The sequence below is a fragment of the Malaclemys terrapin genome, chromosome 7 (genome assembly GCF_027887155.1).
Source record: "Malaclemys terrapin pileata isolate rMalTer1 chromosome 7, rMalTer1.hap1, whole genome shotgun sequence".
Lineage (NCBI taxonomy): Eukaryota > Metazoa > Chordata > Testudines > Emydidae > Malaclemys > Malaclemys terrapin.
Window position 1 is genome coordinate 63,385,092 of NC_071511.1, and position 17,473 is coordinate 63,402,564.

Genomic DNA, 17,473 nt, shown 5'->3' on the forward strand with positions numbered 1-17,473 from the left:
GCGGGGTGCAGGAGCAGGGGGGAGGGGGAGGGAGACACCCTGATATTAGCCCCCCTCTTCCTCACCTCCACCCCACACAGCAAGTGGGAGTCTCGGGGAACAGCTCCAAGGCAGAGGGCAGGAGCAGCACATTGCAATGGTGGGGAGGGACAGCTGCAATTGCTAGCCTGCTGGGCAGCTGCTGCACAGGGAACTTAAGGGAGCAGGGAGCTGATAGGGGGGCTGCCAGTCCACCCTGGTTCCAAGCCCCCACAAACTAGCTGCAATGGGCTGCTCTTCTTGCAAGCAGTGGACAAAGCAGGTGGCTGCCAAACGGGAGCATTGCACAACTTTAAACAAGCATGTTCCCTAAGTGATCAGCAACATAACAACGTTAACCGGGACGACTTTAAGTGAGGAGTTACTGTATCTTCAACTGTCCTTTGAGCCTTTCCCACCCACCAGAGTCCTGCTTTGCACATGCGTAAGGGTCTGCTGTTTGGATCCAATTCTAGGATTGAGGAATGTATTGCTAACAAAAAGGTGGTTAACTGACATTTCTAGCAGAAGTGTAGGAAAACAGTATCCTGTTGAAATAGATTAGTATTAACCTCACTAGAGGTATATGAATTTTACAAGATGTCCCCCTCAAAACTCACCTGCATATTTTTATTTTTTATGAAAATCATAAATTACATACTTTGATACGGAGTAATTCATATCTTTACAAATGTTGATATAAGGACATGCAGGTTGGGTATGCTTCAAAAATAATTTTTCCTCCTATACCTGCATGGAGCCAAGTAGCAGGCTGATAATATGAAGAAAATTCTTTCTGAAAGTCCCTGTTCTGCGAAAGTGGTGCACTTGCTTAACTTTGTGAATATCCCCGCAGAGTACACACTGTGTGTAAAGGTGTGTGTGTGTGTGTCTTTATAGGGTCAGGACTTTGGAGACTGATAGTTACTTGACCCTCATCACCACAATATCCTTTGTAAGTGTGGTGGGTTATTTTTCTGTAAGATCAAAGTTTGCATTTTTTTGTTTTGTTTTTTTTTAATCCTAGATAAAGAGACAAACTATGAAAGTTGAGAATAGAGCTAGGTGGGAAAAAAAACTGTACAAATTTTTTTCAGCAAAAAAATACAGATTTGGCAAGCCTTTCACATTTTTTAAATATCTTTGTTGCAATACTGATTTTCTTTGTTTTTATTTTAAAAAGGCTCAGTCAAATCAAAGCTTTTTCATTTTTTGTCAAACAATGTTTCCTTTAACCCAAAACTTTATTTTTAAGTGCCAGTGAACCAAAACCAACCAAACAAAACTGTTGTTCACACAATTCTAGTTCAGAGAGATGACTATTCAATTTATTCTTGAAAGAAAGGAAGAGAGGCAGGTGACCTTCTCTCCATTCCTTTCCCCTTTATTGAGTATACCTAAGAAATATGTAAAGGGTGCACTTTTTTTTCCCTATTCTTTCCCTGTTCTTTTTCTCTATTCCTCTCTCCATTGGCAATCACTCAGCTTGATAAAATCTCACTCACCTCACTGTGGTATCTGACCTGCTATCAGATAATTAAAGAAATAAAGCACACTTCAGTTTCAATCACTCTCCTATTATTCCTGAATAACAATCCACATCAAGTGTTTCTTGGTGTGTAATAGATTGAATAACCCAGATAAGAGAGAGGTACTGAACTAACTTCCAGAAGTTGTACCCAAGAGGTATATAAGCAACTCATCTCTTCATAAAGAGCCAGCAAAACTAAAAAAAGGTGAATTAGAGATATGCATTTTGCCTTTTGTAAGAAGGAAAACACAGAATTGTTGCAATTCCAAACAGAAAAAAATTCCATTTGAAGTAATCCACAGTTTATATGATAGAGAAGGTAACTATGAATAGGTTATAGGTGGTTTCATACACATTTATAAAGTTAATCTGTCAGCTATTTTAGATGGGACAGGAGACTTTAACAGGGTCCTATACCTGGAGTGTTGTACTTAAAGTACTGCACAGGATCTTTTCAGGGGGAATAAGGCAAAACGCCACATTTATTAGTAATACATGTATTCATTAACACTGTATTATATGCATATAATATCCGAAGAAGTGAGGTTTTTACTCACGAAAGCTTATGCCCAAATAAATCTGTTAGTCTTTAAGGTGCCACCAGACTCCTTGTTGTTTTTGTAGATACAGACTAACACGGCTACCCCCTGATACTTGATGCATATAATATATTACACTTACACTCACACACACACACAAACACACTCCGTCTTGTTGTTACCAATTAGTTGCTCCCCTTAACTTCACTGGCCAGGTGAGTTAGATGGCGGAGGGGGTGGAGCCGGGCTTCTGCCGATCCGGCTCGATGCTCCCATGTTGACAAGACAAGACCCAGGGTCCTTTGCAAGACACCTCACTTTTATAGCAGCTTTTCTCTTATGCAAATCTATACCAGATTCAAACTCTGTGTCTGTGTCCATTGGTCCTTTGTGCTGCTTTCTTTTGAGTGTTGTCCCAGTGCTGCAAAGAGGGTGTTTCCAAAAGAAGGTGCTTGCTTCTAACCCCCGAGGCTGTTGGTATGTCTGCTTGTCTTTAATGAGCCCACTTGACACGTTTTATTGTCCTTGGGTCTGGCTTCCAGCCCCTTTCCAACAGTTGAGGCTGTCTGGAGGTGCTGCCTTCCATGCCTTGCTCATCCACACCTCATTCATTCAACAGGGCAATTGATTAAGAGGGGGGGGGCGGGGCGGGAAGAGCTCTTGTTCTACTGCTAGCAAAAAGAAGAAAAATTTCTATCTTATTCTATCCTTAGGGGCTATAATATTATACCAAGGGCAATGCAAAGTTTCTAAATGAGGCTTTGATACAAAGTCCCATGAAAACAGAGGTCACACGTGGGTAGACCCACCACAAGGTTATATGAAGAGGCACAATGTAAAGTCATATGAAAATTATCAGAGATTTATCTACAGGAGGTGGTGGTCCTAAGCTGCTAAGGTGTAGGATGATCAGATGTCCTGTTTTTAAAGGTACAGTCCTGGTTTTGTGGGACTTTTTCTTACATAGGCACCTATTACCCCCACCTCCTTTCCTGTTTTTTCAGTTGCTATCTGGTAACCCTACTAAGGTGGCTATAAGCCACCTCAGATTTCTGTTTACACAAGGGAAATGCCCCCAGTGGCTTTCTTTCTGGCTGCCTTGCATAGTCAGAGGCACAAAGTGGGATTAAGGATTTGGCCCTTTGACTTCCAAAGGGAAGAGCAGAATGATAAAAATAATGTAGACTACGGTCTGCAATTTGATGAAAACTCAACTGGTTGTACAGATTTCCTTTTATTCGTACAAGATGTGGTCCATAAAATTTTTGTCAGAAAAGCAGTGCTGGTAGAATTGCAATGGAAAGTTAGAACACAACATCTTGTAGTTCTCTACAACAGAATTATTGGCAGATAAATGTTATAACATTTATTATTGGAATAAGAAATATGAACTCCTCGCCATCCACCCTCCCACCTGCCGCTCGCCTCCCTATTCACCTGCTCACCCCACTTGCCCTCCTGCCTCACCTTCCTGCCTTCCTCCTCACAATTTTATCGAAGCGCAGGGTACCCCAAAGCATGGAGCCCGGGGCCGTTGCCCCGATTCACCATACCCAAAGGACAACTCTGGGGGTGGGGAGAGGGAAATCAGTCTTGCCAACTCCTGCAGTATTTGGTGTAGTTTCTTAGAGTCCCTGATCCTGAAATTGCTTGAATGTTTCACTTCTTGATTACCTGCTTGTTGTTGAAAGAAATGAATGTCTCTTGTGGTAACTGTTGTAGAGAAAAGCTGGACACTGTGACCTAAGTGCATCTTAAAGGCTCAAAAACAGTAACTAAGTTAAAATAACCCAATCGGTATTGGGGAAAAGAAAAAAAAGCCATTCGATTATTTTAAGGCCACTCTGATGAGTTGTGGGATGGACCCGCCTCGTGATTATGGAACACTCAGGCTTGGCAATACTGTGGGGCATAAATAGCTTTTGGAAATAAGGGCAGGACCTCAATGCTTCGCACAGGTACTGCTACTGCTGTAACTTCCCCCACCACAGCAGTTTGTTTGTGCGTGCAGTAGGGCAGCCTCCTGAGGGCAGATGATCAGACTCTGAGAGGGTAGTGAGGCACAGTAATTGTGAGGGTCATATAGAGGAGGGTCTCCTTCCCCTCTCCCCACCCCACTTCGTGGCCATCTTTAATATGGGCAGAAAGATCGCTGTAAGACAACCCATTTAACACGGTGCATTGGGTGTGGGTTTTAAAGGTGGGTGACAGTTTACGTGAGGGTGTGTCTGCCCACAGTAAAGATGGCGGATAGACGGCGCGAGCATGGCATTCCAGGTCCGGTAACTGCCTGGTCTCGTGCGCCTCAGAGGGCCAGGGCGCGAGCCCTCAACTTGCTCACGGCCGATGGACGAGTCTCGCTCCCCCTCGCCTCAGTCTCTTCTTCTCGCAAGGGTGACGCCCTGGCTTGGTGTCAGCCAATCGCTGCGGGTGTGTGTGTGTGTGGGCGGGGCTGCCGGCTGGGTGAGCGGCCAAGCTGCATAGGGCTGCTCAGTGGAGATAGAGGGAGCTGAAGAGAGGAGCTAAGTGGCGGCCGCGCTGCTGCTGCGGGGGTGCTGTGTGCGGCCGCTGCTGCGAGTGGGGACTCCTCCTTCCAGGAGGGTGCGGAGGGAACCATGCCAGTTCTCAGGTAGCGCATAGGCGTTGATGTTGCTGGGGCTCGCCCCCCTAGCGCGGCCCCTAGGGCAACGGGCTGCTGTCTGAGGCGTGCATTGACTTACTGCCTCTGCCTAGACTTGGGGATGGCTCCGTTTCATTGCCTCCCCCATGATCGTGGGCTTGGGGTGGCTCAGTTCCCCATTCCCTTCCCTCGGGTTCTGGGTGGGAACAGCTCTATTTTACCATCCTTTCCCCCCCGTCTCTCCATAACCAGTTCATTTGCTGTTTGACATCTCTTCCACTAGTAACTCCCCCCCCCCCCAACTTTAACTATGTAAGTGCTGTCTTTAAATCAGATGGCAATTATCCGTATGTAGCAAAAAATATACCAGTATTATGGACGCTTATTATTTATGTGGCACCATGAGTGCTGGATGGTTTACAGACAAGTACTCTGCCCTGAGGTACTCCCTTGTCTATTACACTCCCACCTATGATTTAACAGGGTTTGGCTGAAACAAAATTAAAAGCCTATCCAACATAAAAGCGAACTACATGCCTCTTTACATCCTGGTGCTCTCCTTCTCTTTGACACTAGCTGGCAAAGTAAAGTGGTTTTTAGTCTGAAATTGCTCTAAATCTTCGCAGCATTTAATAATGTGTTGCACTAACATGGGGGCATCTGGGTTGAAATGGAAGTCTCAAATTAGGATGTGTGGAGGGATCTATCTGTCATTGGCCTGCTATGATAAGCGTTTCCAGGAAAATCGTTTGGGAGTATGTTGACTTTAAAGTGATGGACTATTGAACTGCTGTAATGGGGGGCAAATGTGGGGTGATATGAAATTGATGAAGGACAAGAAGTAGATGCATATATTTATGACAGTTTTAAAGTCAGACTTGGTGTATAATGTTGGCAGGACTCTGCTTTAAAGTTTGATTTGGAGCTAAGCCTTTTTTTCCTCCATGCTACACGTTTAATTGTGGGGAAAGAGCAACTATAGTAATATGGCAGTAACTTGCATAATCTTGCAGTAATGGATGAACGTTATGATCCAGTCTTAATATTTGCTACATTTTTAAGCTCAGTTTAGATCAATCCCAAACGCCAAGGAGGATAAAGTTAATTAAGACCCTCAACACTCAGGGTGGTCCTGAAGCATTATTATGCCAGGGTCACAGATGGGTAATAACTACAGTGACTAGATTTAAAATCTATAGCTTAACATGCAGTAGTGTGAATTTTTTTTTTTTTGTAAAATTTAGTTTTTTCTTAAATACCCTCCTCTTTTAAATGGACTTGTACTGTGAAGTGAACTGGTGACCTTTATCATATATGGGACTGGTGTGTGTGTGTGTGTGTGTATATATATATATATACACACTGATCAGTCCCATAGTTCCTGAAGAGTTGTCTAAAGTTACAGTCTCTGAGTTTAATTATCATTCAAAGGTGGCTCTCCCATCCTCCCACCCCCATGTGCAGTATATCAGATGTCACCCTGTCTCCAGTTTAGGAGTATAGACCAGGGACTCTTTCACAACATGATGCTATTCAGCTGCCAGGTTATGTTGAGCTAATGGTAGAACAGTGTTCATCAGTTTGACAGACCTAGTTCCTACTGACCTTGGCTTTAAGGTGCTTGGAATCTAAAATAAATTACGTCTTTCAGAGGATTGTGAAATGTGTATTGAAGATACTGCATTAACCCTGTATGTAAACATGCAATGTCTTAGCCAAATGTTAACTTCATTTCTTTAAAGCCCCATTCAGCAAAGCATATGAATAGCCCTTTGATTTCAGTGGGGCTACTTGCACTTAAGCACATGCTTAACTTTAAGCATGCTTTACTTAATAGAGATGTAATTGAAATAGCCTTTCAACTTTATAGAATTATGGAGTACTAGCACCATAGGTGCTGGAACTAATGGACTGGAGATGCTGCTGCACCCCCTGGCTTGAAGTGGTTTCCATCATATACAGGGTTTATAGTTCAGTTCAATGGCTCTCAGCACCCCCACTATATAAATTGTTCCAGCACCCCTAACTAGCACAGAAGTGCCTCTGGTCTCAGATTAATTACAGTGAAGGATAAATGATCTTTGTGTTGCAGAAGTAATTGCGCTGTGAATAGAACTGTATTGGTCAAAAGCTTTCGGCAGTTGCTAGCAAGATTTTAAAAGGGTTTCTGTGAATGAATATGCACAGCTGTTTTATTACATCTTGAAACCCTGTCCTAACTGAACTATGTGTTCAAGTCTGTCTCTATATAGTGGCTTGTTTGGCTTTGCTTTTGAGAGCAGGTCTTACATGTCTAAGTGTTATAGAAATGTTAAACACCTTTTTTTTTTTTTTTCATGAAATATGCTACCTCTTCATAAACTTAAGGCTAGGTGTATAAAATGGTTTAATAACCAACTTGTAGTATAACTTTGGCTCCACCCAGGAAAAGGCCAAACCGTGTTGTAAGTATTCTGACATTTTTATTTTTGGGAGAGAAAAAGTAGATGAAGTAATACTTCTATTGGACCAACTTTTGGTGAAAAAGAGAAGCTTTTGAACTCTGTCGAGCTTTTCTTCAGGTCTGTTCTGTAGAGCTCAAAAGCTTGTCTCTTTCACTAAGATAATTTGGTTCTATAAAAGGTATTACCACACCCACCTTGGCTCTCTCATATCCTGGAACTAACATCGCTACAACAACACTACAAACATTAGTTTTCTTGTAAAGCTATCTGGACACTGAAAAGTGAGGGTCCATCTACCCAGGAAAACTTACTATCTTATACATACTTTATAATAACCAACAAAGCTGTTTTTGTAGACTTATAAAACACAATTATCAATTGATAGTAAAATAAGTCATTTGCTGATATTGTCTAGACAATGTAGTAAGCTATCAAGTATCAGAGGGGTAACCGTGTTAGTCTGAATCTGTAAAAAGCAACAGAGGGTCCTGTGGCACCTTTGAGACTAACAGAAGTATTGGGAGCATAAGCTTTCGTGGGTAAGAACCTCACTTCTTCAGAGGCAAAAAGAACCTCACTTTTTGCCTCTGAAGAAGTGAGGTTCTTACCCACGAAAGCTTATGCTCCCAATACTTCTGTTAGTCTCAAAGGTGCCACAGGACCCTCTGTTGCTTTTTGTAGTAAGGTAGAACCTCAGAGTTGCCAACACCTTGAGAATCGAGGTTGTTCGTAACTCTGAAATGTTTGTATCTCTGAACAAAATGTTCTTTCAAAAGTTTACAATTGAACATTGACTTAATAGCACTTTGAAACTTTACTATGTGGAAGAAAAATGCTGCTTTCCCTTTTTTTTTTTTAGTACTTTACATTTAACACAGTACTGTATTTGCCCTTTTTTTTTTTTTTTTTAAATATATAGCTGCTGCTGCGTGATTACATACTTGGGTTCCAAATGAAGTGTGTGGTTGACTGGTTAGTTTGTAACTCTGTTCTACTGTATTGCTAATGAGCAACTCAGATTGCTGCTTGGATTTGACTTTTCCAAATGTCATAACTGCTGAAAAAATAATCCAATGTGTATTTTTTCAAATATTTCTTTAAGCACTTTATAAAGACTGAAGTTTTTTTCCCACCTGTATGTTATTTGACACTCATACACTTCCATTACCGTTTTGATGTCACTCTTCCACAGTGCTATTATGCTAAAGTGCAGATAGATGTGTGAGAAGATGAAATACTTCTATTAAAATCAGTGCTCTCCAAATCTTTCTGAACAAGTCTCTCCTATTTCAAACTTGTAAGTAACAGCCAGGCAAGGCATATTAGTTTTTTCTTTGTGAATGTTCCTTTTGCTAGAGAGTTTACCTCTGTTTGCTGTAACTTTGAACCCGAGACTAGAGGGGGTTTCCCAAATAACTCATAAATCATTTGGGTGGTGGCAGCAAAAGCAGATCTAAGCTGATAACCTCTAAGCTTAACTTTCATTCAGGTCCCCACATCTGTACCCTAAAGTTCAGAGTGGGGAAGGAACCTTAACACTCAATGAAGAGGAACAGTGAAGATGGTTAAATAAATAAAAGAAGATTATTCCTAGTAAATATTTAGACTTCAAAGGAAAAAAATTGTGGAGAACACACATCCTTGATTCACCAGTCTGCACCTTCTATTTCTTATCTTATCCAACCTTTAACTTTTCCTCCTTGAGTCTAAATAATTGATAACCAAGATGTGAAATTGACCAGTCCAGTTTTGCTGTCCAACATGACTAACAAGCAAAAAGTAAACAGGATATAGGTCCTATTAAAGAGTTTTTTTACTGCTTTTAAGGTGGTGGTAATAACACCGGTCAGAGTTTAATGCTTTTCTTTACGCTGTCCCTATTTAACTCTTGTCTGACTTCACTAGTAATTTCAAGCATGTAAATATGGCTTTCATTTTATATCTGTACAATATGGCCTACAGAATCTTGTTTTATTGTACATAAGTCATGTCTGCACTACAGAGTTAAGTCGACTAAAGTTATGCTGATGATCATAAACTGCTGTAATTACATCGCTTGTACACTTTCACACAATTCTCCTTCTGTTGGCAGAGCACGTCCACGGTTGGTGCTCTAGCACCAACATAAAGTAGTATGCTGTGGGTAGCTATCCCGCTGGGCAAATCGTCACCTTCTTCTGCTAGGAGTTATGAGAATGGATTGCAGTGCATCATGGGGGCAGGATTACTGCTGTATGATGCAGTTTTCTCCTGTCCCATAATTCCAAGGGCTTCCAATTGTGTTTCGTGTGATATTTCAACTGCCCCTATAAACTTTGCGCCTGTCATCTCTTCCTGAAAGCCTGGATCCTGCAAGGCTCTCTAGTCTTGTGATAAGTGGTATGAACGTAATGCGGCTGATGCTGCAGTATTTAATGAGCTGCGAATCTGAACAGGAAACCATGGTGTATGCCCTGCTGTGTACCATGGAAAGAAACAATTCAAGATTGATGTTGGCATTCATGGAGCAGCTGCACATGGTTGCTACTGGGCTCGGGAGAAAAAGCATCGAGTGGTGAGATCAGCTTGTGATGCAGGCATGGGATGACAAGCAGTGGCTGCAAAACTTTTGTATGCACAAAGCCACCTTCCTTGAACTCTGTGTGGAACATGCCCCCCACCCTATGGTGCAAGGACACCAAAAAGAGAGCTGCCCTAATGGTGGAAAAGTATGTGGCGATAGCTCTGTGGAAGCTGGCAACTCCAGACTGCTATCAGTCAGTTGCGAATCAGTTTGGAATTGGGAAGTCCACTGTGGGGGTTGTGATGATGCAAAGTGTGTAGGGCCATGAATCACCTCCTGGTATGAAGGACTGTGGGTACACTTCCAGTCTTTTGTTGATGAAACCTGACTTTTGTTGACAAAACTGTGGAAATAGAGAAGTTGCAACAAGTAGCTACTGTGCCTCACACTGCACAATACAAAAGTCAATAGTATAACAATGAAGAATGGGGGGACAATTCTGGAACACAAATAGGAGCCAGTAAAAGGTTGAATATACAAAAGAATTATATAAAGAAGTTTTCAAGCCTGATTTTCAAACATGTCAAAGCATGAACTTCTGCTGTCTTTGTTAGACTCCTGGCTAGGGACAGTAGAAATCCAGTCCTGGAAAACCCACAAAAATAAGCAGATTATTTTGTGATCTATGGATTCTGAAGTTTGCATGTTGAGAAAGGCCCGAACAACACTAGTCTGTCTGCTTGAAAAGGTATTTGGAGAAATTGAAGTCTTAGCAATGCTGTCCTATTTGTGCTGTATAGAAACAGTTAAGGACTTCCCTTGTGTCAGCAATGGAGTGTGAATTTTAAAACCTAGTTTTGACCATTTAAATTCTAACACTTTAAACCAAATTTAGTGCTAACAACATTCAGCTGAAGTAATTGAAAATGAAATATAGGTGTCTAATCTAAGAGTCAATGCAGAGCTCTTTAGCTTTCTATTTTGTCAAGTAAGCTACATGTTGATCTACCTCAGGGCTTGTCTACACTGGCATTTTACAGCGCTGCAACTGTCTCATTCATGGGTTTGAAAAAACACCCCGAGCGCTGCAAGTTTCAGCGCTATACCATACCAGTATAGACAGTGCACCAGCACTGGGAGCTGCGCCCCTTGTAGAGGTGGGTTTTTTTTTTTTTTTTAAGAGCTCAATCTTGAGCTGTGCCACGACTACACAAGCAACGCGCTTTAACGTTGCCAGTGCAGACGTGTCCTTACTCAGGTTAGATTTAAGATACTAATGTCACTCTTTAAGGAGCTGTGGTATCTAAACACTTCACATTTTCTGTCTTCAATCCTTATGTAGTTCTCAGCAGACCACTGTGGATGCTAACCGATAAGATATGCAAAGTCTCATGTGGTATTTGAAAATGAAGTGCCAAATGCTGTTCTGTTGTAACTGCCTCTTTGTGGAACAACTAAATTGAAGACAGTAGAAACAGTATTGGTTCTAAATGTTTCAGTTGGCATTGCTGAACCTACTCTTGCTAGTGTCAGCTACCTCTGTTTTTTTTTAATGGTCATGTTAGGTGTGCCCCATGGCAAAGTAGCCTTTAATATTGATGGGTTGATACTACCAATGGCATTGAACCATAGTAACCTATGCCAAAGGTTTGCACTCCCTAAAGGCTTCCATATCAGCATTAGGAAGGTCAGAAGAGCTATTAGGCTATGTCTACACTTGCAGAGTTTTTTGCGCTGTCAGTTTCACTGGTCATAATGAACGGGTGAAAGAAAAGCGCTGGCTTGCGTACTCACTTCCACAGGTGTCAGATCATGTTCACATTTGCAGCACTTCCATGGCAGCTGAGAGCAACTATCACACAGTGCAGCTCTCTCCATTTTAACAATAGGTCCTGTGGGAAGGGGGAGGTGATTGTGGGGCATCCTGGGTCCCTTCACAGCCTTCTCTCCCCAAACACTGATCAGCTGCAGTAACTCAGAATTGCTCCAAGCTGCGGATTGTTTGCTCCTGGAGCAGGCATTGTCACCTGGCCAGATAAGTGAGCACTTGCCAAGAAAACAGGAAGGGGAGTTTCAAAGTTCCCCAGGCTTTACAAGGGGTGGATGTCTGTTTACCTGGTGTCAGAGCAGCAGAGCTGCTGGCCAAAGTGGTTACCTAGGCACTGTGGGATATCCTCCAGAGGCTAAAAGCTCTGTAAACAGGAAGAACGTGTCTTCACTTGTACATCACCACAAAAACATCACCGGTAAGAGCTGTTCACCTCTCATGGAGGTAGTGTTCTTTTTGCGGTGAAACTTCTGAGTTTCACTGCAAAAATTCATTGGCAAGTGTAGACACGCCCACCGTTTTTGCGCAAAAAAGGGACTTTTTCCGCTTTAAATGGCAAATGTAGACATGCCCTTAAAAATATCATTACGTTTGGAGACTCTAGGAGCGCACAAGGAACAATAGCAATGACTACAATAACATTCACTGGTTATCAATCGTTTCTTTATTACCAATTTCATTAAACAGATGAACAGAGCTGCAACTATTGAAACATACAGGTTGTCTCTCACTATGTAAGATATCTAGCGTAACAAAGTCAGGCTGGACAACTGCAAAAGGGTCCTGGAAGGCTGATATGTTAGCCCTAGAATGTTAAAGGCCCTTTTTCCTACAAGCTGAGAAGAGGTTATCTCAGGTCAATTAGGGACACCTGAATGCAATTAAGGGCTGCCTGAGGCCTTTATAAATGCCTCCTCTGGGGAGAGCAAAGAGGGAGAGAGAGACACAAGCTACTGCCAGGCTAGTGGTAGCAGGGAAACAAGCTTTTCTAGGCTGAGAGCCTGTGCTCCTTCCCATAGGGTAACAGCCAAATCTGGGTGCCTGCTAGGGGAAGGACTGACATCCCAGGGCAAGCAACCAGAGGACACTCTGCCCCAGTGAGGAGTCAGGGAAAGGTATCCCCTTCTGGTTTTGTGTTTTGAGATAATTTCCTTTTTGTCTGGTGAAGGATCACCCCTCAGGCTGACCCTGGGGCCTACCCTGAAAACACAGCTAAAGGAGCACAGAAGGAGGAAGTGTGGGGCTGATTTACCCCAGACCTGCCATCATCAGAGGGGGAAGTGCCAAGTCCGGTGAGACAAAGGAGGTGCCTTGTCACACTAGCATCAATGATTTCATACATCCATCTCTATAGTCCCCTTGGAGATGTCAGTATCGCTCAACAGGTGGTCATTTGTGGAGGGCCTCCTTATGAATTCTTCCTTACATTTTCATACTTTTATTCTGTATTACTCTCATTGATAACTCTTATATGCATGAGGGTTCCAACCCCTTTTTCCTTATCTGGAGTTCCACACTGCATAAATGTTGGTATGTCTGTCTTTTTCATAGACTGTCTTTTTAGTTTCTCTTATCTTCATTAATGCCTATGTCAACAAATCCCATGGTGACTTACAGTTATTGCAGAATTTCCCATGATGTTTCAATCAGACATCTTGTGGTAATGAGGGGTACACTAGGGAATATTTTCCCAAATATCACCTGCATTTGAAAGAGGACTTTGTTAATGCAATACTCTTTAGTTTGCATCAGCAGCATCCACACAGGGGAGTGGTAGCGCAGCACTGTGGGGCCATGTAAAGAAGCCCTTAGACAATGAGACTGAGAAACTAGTAAGTTTTTTTTTTTTTAAAAGTCTCAATGCAATTAATTTCTCAGAATTTTATGTGCGGTTCTTAGTACCTCTTTTACAATAATCTTACAACTTTTACTGGTAGTGGTTACCCCTGCATCAACTACTTACGTCAACTTCTTTCAGGCCTCATATTTGGCTAAGCTAAAATTTGACAGGCCTTCCTTTACACTTTTAAAGCATAACCTAACTTACATACCTAACATACTCTTATCCATAACATATGCTTATTACTCCTCTATCCTATAGTACTATTTACATATTCCTACATTTATACCTACAACTTAAATCTATTAATCACATATTGATTACACAGATTAATCATAACAGAACACAATTAAATGATTATACAAGATTATGAGCTACAGCAGTTGGAGGAACACTTAGAAGGAGCTGGTGGAAAGAATCCCTCCAAAAATTACTAAGAGAGGGGAAACTTATGGGACATAGTAACATAAAGAACATGCAAAGAATGGCCCAGGATAGACAGGGATGGTGGATCCTTGTTCGTGCCGTAAGTTACTTTTGATGATGGGCATAAGGAATTGGATTCAGGTGTGTCACACAGTCTAAGCTCTGACAGAGTGCAAACAAGTTTTTAAATATTGGTTTAAGAATATTAACAAATAAAACATATATTCATGATTGTTAAACAGACCATGTGTTAGTTGACAACTTGATGGTTTTCATGTTGGCTTTTCTTAACAAAATAAATTCTACCAGCAGTCATAAGCTCAAAATGCCAGGTGAAGTTTAAAAACCCTTAGTTTGAAATGCAATTAACCTCTTGTGTACGGTGAAGAGGGCTTATCACAAGTTAGATTTTTTGGCTTGTCTGCATGGCCCCAAAGTTTGGACTATAGGGGTGTGAATTGCAGTGCATACTAGTGTGGATGCCGCTGGTGCAAACTAAAAAGTCTTGCATTTGAAAGAGGACTTTGTTAACGCAATACTTTTTAGTTTGCATCAGCAGCATCCACACAAGGGAGTGGTAGCGCAGCACTGTGGGGCCATGTAAAGAAGCCCTTAGACCAGGGGTAGGCAACCTATGGCACGCATGCCGAAGGTGGCACGCGAACTGATTTTCAGTGGCACTCACACTGCCCGGGTCCTTGCCACCGGTCTGGGGGGGCTCTGCATTTTAATTTAATTTTAAATGAAGCGTCTTAAACACTTTAAAAACCTCATTTACTTTACATACAACAATAGTTTGTTATATATTATAGACTTATAGAAAGAGAACTTCTAAAACCGTTAATGTATTACTGGCACGCGAAATCTTAAATTAGAGTGAATAAATGAAGACTCGGCACACCACTTCTTAAATGTTGCCGACCCCTGCCTTAGACCATGAGGTGGAGAGAAACTAGTAAGTTTAAAAAAAAGTCACAATGCAATGCAATTAATTTCTTGGAATTTTATGTATGGTTGTTACTGCAACACTGACACTTGTCTGTTCATACTTCAGTTATGATTGAGATGTTCACTGGAAATATCATGTATAGTGCATTTTGTCTTCAAGGATCCCAACGTGCATCACACAAATACTGTATGTATAGTATGATTGTTATGCCGCTTTCTACAGCATATAAGTAGCAGCTGAGTGGACAATAAATGTAGGCGTATGGAATCTTGGGCAAACTCTCATTCAACACTTTCAAATATTCTGGATTTTCTCCACCGTTTATATAAATTCAAATTAATCACCTGATTTAACACCAACCCACCCCCCCTACTTTTTAAAGTCTTTACTATATCTAGCCTTCTACAATAAACAAATCCTCAGACTATAAAATAAATATGGATATTAAAAATATTGTGGCTCAAAGTGGTGAAATACCAAAGACCTGGAAAAAACCAAAATCATTACTGATAAAATTTGCAGATGACACACAAACTGGGTGAGTGGTAAATAATGAAGAGGACAGGTCACTAATGCAGAGCAATCGGATCACTAGGTAAGCTGGGCTCAGGCAAACAATGTGTGTTATAATATGGCTAAATGTATACATGTAGGAACAAAGAATGTAGGTAATACTTGCCGTGTCGGGGACTCTATCCTGGTAAACAGATGTGGAGGTTGTTGTGGATAATCAGCTGAACATGAGCGCCCAGTGTGATGCTGTGGCCAAAAGAGGTAATGTGATCCTGCAATGCATAAAAGGGAATTTTACCTCTGTATTTGGCACTGGTGTGACTGCTGCTGGAATATTGTGTCCAGTTGTGGTGTGCACATTTTAAAAAGGATGTTGATAAATTGGAGAGGGTTCACAGAAAAGCTATTGAGGATGATTAAAGAATTAGAAAGCATGCTTTATAGTGATCTCCTTGAGTCTATCTATTTAGCTTAACAAAGAGAAGATATTTGATTACAGTTTAAGTACCTACCTGTGAAACAAATATTTAATAATGGGCTCCATCCAGTGGCTGGAAGTTGAAGGTAAACAAGTTCAGATTGCAATTGAAGCATAAAGAACAGGAGTACTTGTGGCACCTTAGAGACTAACACATTTATTAGAGCATAAGCTTTCGTGGGCTACAGCCCACTTCTTCGAATGCATAGAGAGTGGAACATATATTGAGGAGATATATATATATACACATATACAGAGAGCATGAACAGGTGGGAGTTGTCTTACTCTGAGAGGCCAATTAAGTAAGAGAAAAAAAACTTTTGAAGTGATAATCAAGCTAGTCCAGTCCAGACTGTTTGATAAGAAGTGTGAGCATACTTACAAGGGGAGATAGATTCAATGTTTGTAATGGCTCAGCCATTCCCAGTCCTTATTCAATCCTGAGTTGATTGTATCTAGTTTGCATATCAATTCCAGCTCATCAGTCTCTCGTTTTTCTCTTACTTAATTGACCTCTCAGAGTTGGTAAGACAACTCCCACCTGTTCATGCTCTCTGTGTGTGTGTGTGTGTGTGTGTGTATGTATATGTATATATACACACACACACAATCTCCTCAATATATGTTCCACTCTATATGCATCCGAAGAAGTGGGCTGTAGCCCATGAAAGCTTATGCTCTAATAAATGTGTTAGTCTCTAAGGTGCCACAAGTACTCCTGTTCTTTTTGCAGATACAGACTAACACGGCTGCTACTCTGAAACCTGTCAGTTGAAGCATAGTTTTTAACAGTGATGGCAGTTAACCATTAGAGGCCATGGTGGATTCTTCATCACTGGAATTATTAAATCAAGACTGGATATTTTTCTAAAAGATATGCTTGAGGAATTATTTTGGGAAAGTTCTATGGCCTGTATTATACAGGGGTCAGACTAGATGATCACAGTGGTCCTGTCTGGTGTTGAAATCTATGAATATCAAATCTAATCTGCAAGATTATTTTTGAAATGAGGATTTAGTTTGTAATATTCTAAAGATTTAACTGTTTCACACACACAAAATACTTGATTCTTAGTTCCACTTAATGTAAATTGTCAGTTTCTAGTTGGTCACAACCCCGTATTTTATTTTGTATTCTTAGTGTTTTTGCTAAATTTGAAAACATTCTTGGCTATTAAGGTTGCTATATTTACTGAAACATACTATAAAACTTCTATTCTATGATTAAGGTATCATAAAAGAAAGTGAGAAACTTGAAGTTTTTCAGTTTGTCAGCTAAAAAATCAGCAATTCTCATTTGTTTTTTGCTTGCTTAGGGTTATGAATTACCAAAATTCTAATTTAACTTTATATTGGGCCACCTTGTAGCAGAATTTTGGCTCTGTCTTGGTAAATATGTTTGTGTGAATTTGGTACTTAAAAGATATAGGCTTATGGCCTTTGGTAGTGGACAAGGGTGATGCATGCAGAAATTGGATACCTGTATACTAGGAAAACATGGTAATGCATCTCTATTCCGGTACTGGGTGCTTCCTCTGAAACTTATTGTTGATTTCCAATAGAACTCAAAATGTAGTAAAGGAAACCACGGTCTATTTATTTCTTGTACAGCTTGCAAGAAAAAAAAAAACTGGGAAGGGGGAGTAAATGGTCAGGGGCAAATACATCGTCAAGGTGGTAATTGACCATGTTAAATAATATACTTTCGTAGCCCAAGAGATTAAGATGGGAAATGTTAGTGCCTGGATGAGTTTTTAAACTGTAGCCTCTTGGTAATGTTTTGG

General features: G+C 41.1%; 1 protein-coding gene across 2 annotated transcripts in view; it reads left to right on the forward strand.

Annotated features, from left to right (window-relative positions):
• Nucleotides 1-17,473, forward strand: part of ADK (adenosine kinase) — a 541,342-nt gene that overhangs the window by 22,210 nt on the left and 501,659 nt on the right. Inside the window, exon 1 of one of the 2 annotated variants that reach the window (XM_054034261.1) lies at nucleotides 4,586-4,717. The exons of the other annotated variant lie outside the window; for it this stretch is intronic. Coding sequence (XP_053890236.1) covers nucleotides 4,704-4,717 — 14 coding nt within the window. The 5' untranslated portion in view covers nucleotides 4,586-4,703. Of the gene's footprint in view, nucleotides 1-4,585; nucleotides 4,718-17,473 lie in introns of those variants that run through there. 2 annotated transcript variants of the gene reach the window in all.